The 13,476-nt window shown below is 43.4% G+C and overlaps 1 protein-coding gene across 1 annotated transcript; it reads right to left on the bottom strand.

Annotated features, from left to right (window-relative positions):
• Positions 1-433: 433 nt before the first annotated feature.
• hcfc2 (host cell factor C2) lies at positions 434-12,955 on the bottom strand. The gene is made up of 17 exons (XM_078281930.1): positions 12,752-12,955; positions 11,769-11,917; positions 11,524-11,684; positions 10,463-10,665; positions 9,585-9,669; positions 9,372-9,475; positions 8,508-8,753; positions 8,134-8,331; positions 7,770-7,834; positions 6,111-6,222; positions 4,711-4,779; positions 4,020-4,075; positions 3,793-3,933; positions 2,881-3,078; positions 1,985-2,282; positions 1,788-1,860; positions 434-914 (listed from the first exon to the last, which is right to left on the bottom strand). The coding sequence occupies exons 1-17, from the start codon at positions 12,915-12,917 to the stop codon at positions 905-907; spliced, it is 2,334 nt and encodes a 777-aa protein (XP_078138056.1). The 5' UTR covers positions 12,918-12,955; the 3' UTR covers positions 434-904.
• Between the last annotated feature and the right edge of the window lie 521 nt (positions 12,956-13,476).

Below are 13,476 nucleotides of genomic sequence, written 5' to 3'. Positions count from 1 at the left end.
TTATTTGTTTAAATATGTATATATATTTCTTGTTTATCTGTTTTTAATATGTGCAAATAAACTGAACTGAACTGAACGGAGGTAAAAAAAAAAGGCAAACAGTGCTGCGCTCTTCCTTTAAATCAAACTGTAATTATTACAACACTTACTGGAGCCAAACAGCCTTCAGTCTGAGATAAGAGATGAGAGAGATAAGTGAGATACATTTTGACATAAGTGGATCTCAGTGTTAGATGTAGATTAATGAGGAAATGCGACAAAATCATAAATCAACAGAAGAGAAGCTGTAGTGGATGCAGAGGAAACATGCAGCAACATCTGGCAGAACCAGAAAAGATCTTTAACCAAAAAAAAAACAATTCAACATCCATAAATATAAAATGATCGATTATGGATCTCAAGGAATAATCACATTACATTGGGGTAAATTATTGAAATCTTATGACCTTTCTGTGCCTGTGGGATTGTAAAAAGATTTTTTTTTCTTGCATACTGGACCTGAAAAACATCTGAAAAACATCTTATCATCTGCAATTAATTCACTGCTGCATGTAAAAGCATCAGTGACTGGAGTCAAAGCACTAAGGCACCTTCAACCCTGAAGAAGAGTTTCTGTCTTTAAAGAGGATTAATTTTCAAAAACACACTTGTATTTTGGTCCATATCATATTCCATATCTTAACAAAACAGTGGTTTAACTAAAATACTCAAGTGGTCCAAAAAAATCCTGTGAGAAAACCATAGCTATTTATGTACAAGAGAATAATTAAATACTTAAAAAAATAAATTAACAAAACTATCTAGGAGATTTCGTACAACATCTGAGAGGCGGACGCTGCTGACGCTGCCGCCTTCCTGAGTGCATTTCCTGTTCGTCTTAAACGGCGACATCAGAGCGAAGCCTTCAGCTGGAGCTGCAGGGAGGAGAACGAGAAAGAAAGACAATTCAATAAAAAGGAATATTTTAAAAGTCCACTTTAGTAAATGACTGAGAAAGTCCATCTGCTGGGGAAGAACATGGACATAAAGTAAGGCTTCTGTGGTGCGTTGACTAGTAGAAATCCCTTACATATTCATTCATTTACATGAATTCACCCCTTAATTCATGCAAAATCCCCTTAAAATTAATTTAATTTGAGTTATTCATGGAGGACACCCCATCAAAACCTCCTTAAACTCCCCTTAATGTTTGACTGCTTACTTTCTATCTTAATGTAAAATTAAGGGAGAGAGGAACTTTCCCTTAATAACTCATTAATTTACATGTTCCAAATAACAAATACACAGCATTTCAGTTTGCCAAGCTGTATATGTAAAATAAATCAATCAAGATATCTTTTTGAGACTGCAAAAGTCCACGCAACGAAACCAAATCCCTTAATTTTATCCCTGAAATGTCCTTAATTTCTCCATTACATAAACATGAATTATCCATTAAAAATAACAGCTTTAATAAAGTAAGGTTAGTATCAAGGGCTTATAAGGGATTTATTCACAATTTATGTTTTCATGCCTTTTGTGCAGGTTTACAGGTTATTAATGAGTTATTAAGGGAAAGTTCCTGTCTCCCTGAATTTTACTTTAAATTAGAAAGTAAGCAGTCAAACATTAAGGGGAGTTTAAGGAGGTTTCAATAGGATCTCCTCCATTAATAACTCCCTTATTTAATTTTAAGGGGATTTTGCATGAATTAAGGGGTGAATTAATGTAAATGTAAGGTTATTTGAAGGGATTACTGGTTCGTAGATAAAAACAAATAGAAGACACCCGGAGCGCAGTGTGTTCACCTGTCGGCGGCGTCCTGGTCGGCCTCGGCGCCGCTGTCCGGCCCGGACGCCGCTGTCCGCAGTTTACTGGAATCTGAGAGGAGACAGAGGGACGTTAGAGCTGCGTTCAACAGCAGCACGTTCTGATCGGTTTCTCTGAGCTCTGCAGTGTTTCCTCCAGCCGGTTGTTGATCAGCGGCCGTCCCTCAGCGCCTCACCTTGGATCCAGCGGATCTGCGTGGCCGGCCCGTAGCCCTGCTCGTTCTTGGCGGCGATGCGGAAGACGACGGCGGGCCGGTTGGTGGCGGAGCAGTCGATGTGGGCGTTGTCCAGGTGGGCGGAGCCGACGGTGCAGGAGGTCTTGGTGCCGCGGTAGATCCGGATGAAGGACATTTGACCCGGGCGCTCCGAGCTGCCGGAGCGACTCTTCCTCACCGCCATGTACATGGAATACTCCAGGATCCGACCCGACGGGGAGGGAGGAGCCTCCCAGGTGATGTGGACTGAGTCGTTGGCCTGGGGGGGGAGGGGGGGGGGGGGGGAGAAGAGATGGTAATGGAGGTGAACTGGGAAAACAATAATAATAACTAGAAAAGGTTAACAGCACTTCTCTAAAACCTGAGTTTACACAGTGCTTTACAGGAAGCCATAGAAACAACAATAATAAACTATATAAAGAGGCAAAAGCAAGAGAAAATACATTAAAAGAATTAATAAATAAATATGTAAAATGAAATCAGATAAGAGATTTCAGCCAGTTGGGCTGAAAACCATCTGATGCAACGAATATGTGAAACAAGTTGGGAAAAGCATTCCGCTGTATTCCTAAAATAAAGTGACCAATCTGTAAAATTCCCTGACTTCGCATGAGAATTCATCAAATTCCCTGACTTTCCCTGTCAAAATTCAACGATATTCCAGAAATTCCAGGACTGGTGGGAACCCAGTGAGACAAGATTTATCTATATGATTTATAAAGATAGAAATTAATTTGAAGGGAAGAGAAGGGAATCAAAACAAGAACCAAAGCTGAAGATATCTAAAAGCCAGATATCACGCCAGAAACAAGCCTGGCCCCGCCCCCCCCCCCCCCCCGGGCGCTCCAGCTCGTCACCTTGGTGATCTTGACCGCGGAGGGCGCTCCGGGGAAGCCGGGCTGGCAGGTCTTGAACTCGCTGACGGGGCTGAAGTCTCCCTCGCCGCAGCAGTTGACGCCCGCGACCCGGAACCTGTAGCTCTGACCCGGAGCCAGCTCCCGCTTCCCCCGGCCCTGGAAGTCCTGAGGCCCCGGCAGCTTCCTGTGGAGCAAGGCCTGATGGGAAAGGCAAGGTCGGAGAGCAGAGGTGTGACCAAGTCAACTTTGCTCGAGTCCCAAGTCAAGTCCATGTCATTAAAGTCAAGTCTCAAGTCTAAATGTAGAACAGCAAGTCAAGTCAGAACAAATCAAGAGTCCAGTATCAATTTAATATCTTAAAGAAAACTAAATATCTAGGACTTTTCAATGCAATATGGTTTTAATAGGATAAAAACTTGGTAAGAGCATCATGAGTTTGATTTCTATAATCAGTTTCAACTTCAATAAATTCAATCATTCCATACAAATTCAGAAAACAGAATTTAAATTCAGTCGTCCGCTGGAACATATCTCATCACTTTCAATCTAAGTCATTTACACAAACACAAGATCTCAAGTCAAGACTTTAGAAACCTTTTCAAGTCATCAAAGTACAAGTCAGAGTCAAGTCCCAAGTCACCAGAACCCAAGTCAAGTCAAGTCTCAAGTCTTCTCTTCATGCATCAAGTCAAGCCATATTCACCAAACATTGCAATATTCAATATTGATTGAATATCGGCCGAAGCCTAGAAGAAAGTTCTCAAGACAAGGTACCGACTTGGCATTCTGAGATTTGAATATCACTCCCATTCCCTGGCAGTTTGTGTAGATACCACATGTTGTCTGTAATGGTGTGTGTGTGTGTGTGTGTGTGTGTGTGTGTGTGTGTTGGGGGTGGCTGTGTGTGTTTACCTCTTTAGTGTTTGTGGGCCGGCTGCTGACGGCGGCGGCCTGGTCGCTGTCAGGCGGCAGGTAGTAGTGGCTGACTTCGGAGAAAAGGGTTTTGAACACACCGACATCAAACCAGACCCGGTCCTCCGGCTTCTCCGGCACCTGCAGGGGAAGGAGACCAGGTTCAGTCTCGGTTCACACAGACACCCGACACCGGTGAAGGACTGAGGAACCACTGTGAGTCTGACCTGGTCTGTGTGGGAGGAGGAGTCTGCCGGCCGGTCGGCTGCAGCAGCTTGTTTTTCTATCGGAGGCAAAGAACATTCACATTACTGAAACTGCCATCTGCTATTGGCTGATCTCTGGTGCCAGGTGATGTCACCTTCTATGGTTAAGCATGGCGTGACGTTTTGAACGGGCCCTGCCTGCAAAGTGCAGTACAAGTGTGAAACTCTGTGAGCAAAACAGTAAATCTGTGGTTGTTTTTTCTGTGTTCTGATAATTGATGTGAAATGTATTATTAGTACCTGTTAAACAACTGCATGATCATTATAATTTAATTATCTGGAAGTCACAAAATGCAACCAAAGGAGTCATGTTCGCATTTTGACACTTAAAAAAAATAAACATTTTAATCATGCTGTTTGACAACCGTGAAAAGGAAACGGCAAATTATTTACACCATTTACATTTCACATCAATTATTACAAAACAGAAAAAGCAACCACGGAAAATGTTGATTTATTTTGTTCATAACAGGTTTGGGGTTTAGTTTCTCATTTTTTGTGACTATTATGATATGGGTATGTTCAAGTATGTCTACTGGTGACTTTGTGATGTTGTGATGAAATGCCTTGTGATTTTGCTGCAAACCAATTTCCCCACGGGGACAAATAAAAGTATCTATCTATCTATCTCCCTCAGCCTGTGCATGTTTACCTGGCTGGTGCTGAGGAGCGCTGCTGCTGTCTGCTGATGCCGCCTGCTGTCCAGCTGCAGCCAACACAGCTGGAGAGACAAAAGGGTCAAAGTTGAGACAGAGGGGAAACACTAAAGCTCAGGTCAGACTACAAGACTGATCAAACCTTGCAGTTCAGAATAAACGACTCATTAAAAAACATTTCCCCATTCATCCAGAACGGCTCACTGTAAATACAATTACAAAACAGGTGTTTCTTACTTCATGATACAGAAGCTACGGTTTACATTTACATTACAAATGTATGTGGAAGCGACATTATTTCAAGGATAACACTGATGAATTCTGAATGAGCCTTCGTTCATTTAAAGCCACTGTAAGTAGGTTTTATGAGGCGGCATTTTGTTTGAATTCAGAAAAAGTAATCCTCATATTCACTGAACATAAATGAGTGAGAGAAATATGTCACAACTTTGGCAACACTGACACCGTCACCGCTCTATTTCCTTTCTAAGTACATTTTGTGACTCAGACATCTGACCAACTGAAGCCAACTTTAAAGCAGAAGGGCTTTCAGTCAGTGTTTGACTTGTAACTGCAAACTTATGTTATACTTATTGATCCAGACACACAAATGTGTTCCTCCAAATAAACATAACAGCTTATCAAGAGTGGAGCAAGTGGAGTTGGGAATCTCACTGATGTAAACTACCTACACTGCCCGTCAAAAGTTTGGACACACAGTTTCTTTATTTTTTACTATTTTCCCCCATTTTAGAATAACAGTAAAGACATCAGAGCTATGAAATAAATGGAATTATGCAGCGACCAAAAAAAGTGTTAAACAAATCAAAACTATCTTATATTTTAGATTCTTTGCCTTGATGGAAAGGCAAAGGCTTTGGAAAGAAATTCATACATAGGATCAACTTCACTATTTATATTTGTCTAAGAAACTCATTTCAAGCATTTAAGCAGAAGCCTTTAGATCAAAATGGTTTTAAGAGAATGAAACACAGAACATTCAGTCAGGTGGATCTAGACTGGTGACTGGCAGTGTGTGCTAATTTAAGTTGTTGTTAAGCCACTTCTCTTCTGCTTCATTCTCTTTTTCTTCCCCCTTGAGCCGAACTCCCATTGGCTGTTGCCAGGGAAACTCTCAGATTTCAGTCTTCGCAAGTCTCGGACCAGTTATGGTTTCACACTACAGGAGCCCGGCCAGACTGGAGCAACAAACTCAAACACGCTGGGGGGAAAAACATCTTGTTGAGCTCATTTGGGAGATCAAAGCCTCCCGTCTTGAGGCCCGTTCACACTACAGGATCATCTGCACCGAGCGCCCGGGATCCACCGGTCAGGCTTGGAAATCATCTTGTGTGACCTGGTGTTTAAATGCTGGCCACCTGACAGCCGGGCGTACCTGAGTCCGCCTGGCTCTGCCTCCCAGCGCTCCTCCCTCCCTCCGGCTGGGATTCTCCGGAGCCGCTCGACGCCTCGGTGAGAGTCTCCCGCTCCGAGGAAACTTCCTGAAACTGAGGCAGAGGAGTTCAGGAGTTCAAGTAACAAGACTTCATCTGTCCCAGCAGAGGAACCTGGGAGCAGCAAGGCATGAAAACAAGACGACACTAACAAGGTCTGGACGACACGACCCGGACATTTTCATATCAGTTGATGGCAGTTATCAAAATATAGATCAAATATATGGACATGAACTGTGCTATTACTGCACATTTTACTTTTTTTTTTTTACTGTTTTGTATGTCTGTGCGTTACTTGTCACTGCATACTTTTTGTCTTTGCTTTTTTATAACTGCCTGCAAATCAATTTCCCTTTAGGATTAAATAAAGAAATGAACTGAACAAATGTTTCTGGTGTCCAGGCTGCTTTTTGTTCCCGACTGAAAGCTGAATAAAAAACACAGACGGTTAATTGTCATTCAAAGTATTCTTAATTGTCCAAACATGACGAGTCTAGCTCTTCTTTCCAAACCACACTTTATTTCTGACTGTGCTAACTGGCAGCAAGTCTTTACAATGCAACATTATTGACTTAACATATCCACTGTTTACTTGTTTACCTTCATGGCACTCTGAATCATGTGGCTTCTTACCCTGTTGAGGCTTATTTGACTTTTACACTATCTGCATTGTAAGTCGCTCTGGCTGAGAGTGTCTGGTAAATGCCTAAATTGTAATTGTAAATTGCAATACTGTGAGCTTAGAATTATAAAGTTCTATCTGCCTTCAGGATAGTTCTGCGATATTGAGCTTCAAAGTTTTCAGCATCCATTGAGTTAAATGGAGATGGGTCCTTTTGTTTTAGAAATTACAGACTCAAAAATCGTTATTTTCAAAAAATAACACCACACATATGTCAACAGTAGGGATGCACCGATACCGATACTGGTATCGGTGCCGATACCAGGCTAAAATGGAATATCGGTATCGGAGATTTTACCCAAGACTAAAATCTGATACCGAAAGCCATGAGTAACATGTAAGAAATAAAAGCAAACTGTCTTGATTTTATGCATTTGTGGCACATAGAAGCCTGTATTTCTCAAACAGAGGGAAAAACAAGGATTTTATCTCAATAATTTTGTCCATTGACCGGATTGATCGGATCGGTACTCAGTATCGGCCGATACTTAAACTTTCATACTCGTAATCGGTATCGGCATTGAAAAAGTGGCATCGGTGCATCCCTAGTCAACATGCACTCATACAATAGGTTCATGAGACTAACTCAGTTTTGACAAAAAGGTCAGATAGAACCTTACAATACCATGGTCACGATATGCTGGGACACTTTTATCCGAGTCTGAATGGCATTGTTCTCGCCTGACCGAATGAACCGAATGAAAGAAGTACTATGTATAACGCTCTATAGTTTGAATAAATCGCTCCAAACATGCTTGGTGTAAATGATAATCTGTCTTACATAAACATCAGTGGGGTTGGTCTGCTGGATGCCAGCGATCTTAATGGTGAATATATCTAACGGTAAAGCTAAAACAGGTCCGTATGTACAAATAGTGAGCTGTACTGACTTAAAGCATGTGAAGCGAGTCACATCTACCTGAGCTGATGTCTTCTCTTCTTTCTTAGCGGAGGCTTCACTTTGAGGCTGAGAGGACTGGACACCTGAGGGAAGAAAGTACAGCAAAGCAAAACTTTATTGAAATGCCAGAAATGTCATTTTTCTTTCAGTCTCAGTATGTTCTACACCCTGATATATATGCTGTGGATTCATTTTTTTAAATTCATGTTTTTACTAGTGCTGAAATTGTTGGTTGTGTTGCGTTTAGAGCCTCCTATTTGCTTTTATTCCAGTTTCTTTTTTTTCTTTGCTGTGTCCTACCATATGCTTCGACCCAATTATCCCACAGAGATCTTTAAAGTTTTAAAGTGAGCGATAACAGAGTACGTGAGGCTCCTGGTACCTGCGGGGTCTTTACCGGTCCCGTCCTGTCCGTCCGCGGCGGCCGGAGCTCCCGGTGCGGGGGGCGGAGCGGGGGGCGGAGCCAGTGGCTGCAGCTGCAGGATGTAGCAGTCGGCTGCAGCCAGGGGGCGCCACGCCACATGCAGCATGCTGACTGTCGACTTGATGAGCAGAACGGCTTCTGGAACAGCCGGGCGGTCTGAACACAAATATACACAACACCTTAGAGGGATTTTACTACTAGGACTACTAGGACTACTACTACTACTACATCTTCTACTGGTGCTTCTACTGCTGCTCCTATTATTACTAATACTGATGCTATTATTGGTACTACTACATCTACTACTACCAGCCGGTTCCTGCGGTTCTCACCGGTCTCCAGGAACCACAGGTCCTTGCAGCAGACCTGGTAGTTCCAGCTCTTGCGGTAGCCGTCGCGGCCGCTCCAGACGTAGAGCCGGGAGCCGACGGTGGCGGCGCAGTGTCCGGCGCGGGGGCGGGGCCTGCAGGCGTACGGGTCGTCGCCCTGCGGCCCCTGGCTCTGCGGCCCCTGGCTCTGCAGCTGGGACCGGATGTCGTCCTGCTGCTCCGGGCCGAGGCTCTGCCAGCTCAGAGTGTCTGCAACGGGACAACAAGGCCACAGGAAACATGTTGTCTTCTTTGAATGATGCAGGCAGACAATCAGTAACAAGATGTATCGTCCCTCCAAGTTTCTTCAAAATCAGACCAGTAGTGTAGCAGTTATGGCTTTTCAAATTCTGAAATTGTAACTAACTATAGCGCCCCCATCAGGCCAGTGAGTGTAATTATTTTAAGCACCAGAACCCTAAAGCACCCAGTACTCCAAGTTTAGCCAAAATGGGACCAGTGGTGTGAAAAATATGACGTTTCAGTTTAAAATTTTGACATTTAATGATAGCACCCCCTTTAGGCCAATCAGTGTAATTTTTTAAATACTGAATAACAGTGAAGAAGAAGATGCATCTTCCCTCCACGTTTTGTCAAAATTGGACCAGCAATGTAGCAGTTAGGACCTTTAAAAGTTGTCAATTTTGACCTTTAACGATAGCGCCCCCATCAGGCCAATCAGAGTACTTTTGAAACACTGGAACACGATGCGAAGCTGTTTTCGTCACTATCAGTCAATCAAAAAAATACCTCAAAAATGTGAATCAGAGCAACAAATGAACAATAATTTTGTGAGAGTGTGGGATGTTTTCGGCGGGCGGTTCTGACCTAAGTTGAGCACACATAAGGAGTTCGTGCAGATCCACTCGGCGCCCAAAGCGTTGGGTCGCTCCGTCTCCGGAACAGGAACCCAGCCGCCGAAAACAAACATCCTGCACACAGAGGGACAGCGGGTGTTACGGCCCGTCCGGTCACCTGTCACGTACGAACTAGCCATCGACTTTAACACGGAGACGACGCCGATACCGAGGCGTCCCTTACTTGTTTCCAATGACGCTGGCGGTGTGAAGGCTTCTGGGTAACGGAGGAGGGCCCCTGGTTTCAGGTGTGGACCACACCATCGTGTCTGAGGGAGAGAGAGAGAGAATGATGAGGAAATACAATTTAAAACAAAAAGCAGATTGACAAGATTACTGTGCATTTGCAATTTACAGGGAATCCAGATCTAAATGTAAGGCATTAAACATTATTAAATGTCTTAAAGTTATTAGATGTCCTATTTATTCACCATGTAATAACAGGTTTTTTTTAGATGAATCCAGAACAGAGTTAGTAGTTCAATCTGCATCCTGTCTGCTTTACTAAACACAGCTGGACTTCATTTACCTTAATAACTAATTTTTCCTGGTGTCCTTTTCCTATTCCTCCCTTTTATAGTTTCACAGCTTTTGTCCATCCATCCATGTTCAATCAGAAATAAGCTGCTTTTGTCAGCTTTGTTCCTTTATTCTGATTTTTAGATTGGTCTTAAAGCTACAGTAGGCAAGATGTTTAGTAAAAATACAGATGCCTTATCGGTCTAAATCACAGCGTGGGGAAGAACCTGGAGGAGACGTCCCACTGCCATTACAGACCCTGTGGTTCTACCCTATGAGAAACTTGAGAGTGAAATCCAAACTGTCTCCTGAACAGCAGCAGAGAAAGCTGGACTCACCAACTCACAACGTCCCTTTTGTTTCTGTTGGGTGTTGAAGTTCAAATTTTTGTAAACAGTTACCTCTGGCTGACATTTGGAGCCACCAATAAACGAAGCCGCCTGGTGCAGCTTTAAATGAAGTTCTTTAAGTCCTAAATTTGGCTTTCTGAAACCTGCAGACACCCTGATTCAGGACGCTACAGACATCTCTCCTGCGGCGTACCAAGGTCCAGCTGCCACAGGTCGTCTAAACGCCGCCCCTGCATCCCCCCGAACACGTAGAGCCTGTGGGAGCCCGGGCCGGCGTAGGCCACGGCGGTGTGGGACTCCCGCGCCGACGGGCCGCCGCCCTTCGTCTCCGGGACGCTCCAGCCTCTCGCCCCCGATACAGACTGCAGCTCCAGCTCATACAGGTCGCCCAGGTACCTGACGGGGGGAGACAGTGGACTCCATTACACAGCTGACTAGAGAGAGACCACATATCACAAACTTTAAATACAACAATAACTCCCAGTAACTTTTAGCTTACTTCTAAATATTTTGTATCCTGTTCACTTGGCAGTTAAAACAGTCTAAAGATGAAAAATTGTCTCTCAAGTAATCTGCAAAATAGAATGCTTGTTGACTTAAGAGTGTAAATAATACAGTGGATTAAAAAGCAATTGAATCAATGTAGAGCCTTTTTTTGTTCACAGGCTACAGAAATTCAGCAATCAGGCCCTTCATCAACATTTCTGTTTTATTTAATAGAATGGAATAGAATCATTTAGGGAAAAAAAACTTCTACTACTATAGGCATACTAATGCTAATTATAATTCCCCCTGAAAACACTGACTTGTTTTTACACATTTTTGAAAAGCACATTAAACTAAACTTTTAGATAAGTACTCTCATAACTTTACTATCATTATAACCACATTTTCCAATTTTATTTGTGCTATCAGATATATTGGAAAAACAAATCTCAAATTTCAATTCAAAGTCAGAAACAAAAATTTTGCTACCTACAAGTTATGACATAATGGTGACCTTTAACCTTCTCAACAAGGTGAAAAGTTTTGTGTCAGTTTGCCAGTTTGTAGTTAGCCAGACTAACCGAACTAATTTGTTTGAATGAAGATCTTCAAATGAACTTGTTAAGCTGCAGAATGTCTGTGTTCGTTTATTTTTTGTCTTCCAGGTTTGATTTTCAGACAAAACAGCACTTTCCCACCAACACATGGACTGACATGTGACTAATGGATTTCATATGTCCTGTGTGTGTGGAGCTGTGTGTGGAGCACCGTGGTGTGTTGCCGTTGGGATCCTCGCTGTCATTGGCCAGGCCTCCGAACAGGAAGCACTTGTTTCCGACGAGGGTGAAGCTGTGTCCGATGCGCGGGACGGGGGGAGGAGCCGTCCTGGGAGACCGGGGCTTCAGCTTCTTCCACAGCCAGCGGCTCGCCTGATGACAGAGGATCAAAGATGAGATGAAATGTTTCTACTCAATAAGTTGGTGTTAGAGTCATGATGAAACCGCCAGCCTCACCTGGAGCTCGTAGAGGCTGTTGGTGTATTTTCCGTACTCCACCATGCCGCCGAACACCAGGATTCGAGCCCCTTCGCAGACGAAGCCGTGGGCGGCGCAGCCGGGCGGGATGTCGCCCCGCACCGCAGGCAGGAACCACTGCTTAGAGACTGAGGGGGGCAAAGGTCAGCCGGCAGGTTACATTAGTCTTCTTTTTACAGGCAACATGAATTTTTTCTCAATCACACCCTGGTGAACACTACCAGACATTACCACCTGTTTTACACCTGAACACGACTGTTACGAACACACCTTTTATTGCAGAGGTTTGATGAATATTATCCCCACTGCACCTCAACCCCTTCAACAGGACACTCAATAAAACACCTGTCAACTTTACTCACCTTTACTGAGCTTTACTGAACTTAACCCCCTCCCACATCACTTACATCTCATATACAGGTCACTTTAAACCTCAACATCTACCACACACTAACTGCAACACGTTAACACTGCAGTATGCACCAGTCACGTTACATCTACCTTCTGGACTCTGTTAATACTTCAATACTTGAATTCCATGCAGTCACTTTATTGACAATGCATACACTGTTTTGTTTTGTTGAATGACAAGTTTTACTGAAAACTACTGCTGCTGATCAGATTAACTGTACCCTCCAGTATCCCCTCAGTCTGTTTTTCATCAGTAAAGATAATAGTTAACTTATGCTAGCTTATGTTAACATTAACCAAGCTAGCTAGCCAGCTGTGCTACCACTGTCCACCTTAATGGCTAACAATAATCAATTAACAAGCGGTTACCGTAATCAAAATGATGCTAAAGTTGTCGAGAACCTTCAAATAGAGCAATTAAAACCACTAAAGTTGACTATGGTAAAAAGGCTCGTTAGCTTGAACGTCCTCTTTGCTAATTTGCATGCTAAAAACATTAGCCGCTGGTGTTAGCTAGCCTGCTAGTTAGCCTCCAGCTAGCGTTAGCTTACCAGTGTTGTAAACATGGAGGTCCTCCGCAATGCCTTCGTTTCCACCCCCAAAAACAATGATCAGTTCGCGGATCGCTGCCGCTCGGTGTCCGTGTCTAGATCGCGGTATGACTCCGGTAACGGAATGGACTTTCCTCCATAACGGCTCCTCGGTACCGGTGGGCATTGTCCCGTTAAGAAGACATGAACGGAGCCTGAAGTTTGGCGCTGTTGACGTTTCAAAGAAGTGGGCGGGGCGAGGGAGGCGTTAGGAAGTCCCCACAGAGAGGTTTTAAAAAGAGGTCTCACTCTGCCTCTATTTCCGTGCACCAAAAATGTCATCTTGAACCCATGATCTTGTAGCGAGAAAAATGCAGACCACAGGTTGCTCAATATGGAAAAATAAAGAGAATCATTAGTTAATATCAAAACGGCCGAAGTATGATTAAATGCAACTTCAGAGCTGTAAGAATAACGCGATATGGCCAACTGTTGCATATAAAAACATCTAAGGTTTATCTGAACTAAATTACAAAGTAGCCTACTGTTAACACTGAGAGCTGAAACATACTTTCAGGCCTGTCACAGATCGGTCGCTAAGGTAACAGCTGTGGTTTTGCCTCTGTGTGTGTGAAGCAACACTGCTATAGGAGGTTAAAGGTGAAGGTTTGGCTGTCAGAACAAATTTCAATATTCAAATTTCAGTCAAAAAATCATAACGAAGAGTCCCAGCGAACGCTCCTCAT

This window comes from Centroberyx gerrardi, chromosome 24, assembly GCF_048128805.1.
Source record: "Centroberyx gerrardi isolate f3 chromosome 24, fCenGer3.hap1.cur.20231027, whole genome shotgun sequence".
NCBI classification, from domain to species: domain Eukaryota; kingdom Metazoa; phylum Chordata; class Actinopteri; order Beryciformes; family Berycidae; genus Centroberyx; species Centroberyx gerrardi.
Note: the sequence above shows the minus strand (reverse complement) of the source record. Positions and strands in the feature narration are given on the sequence as shown.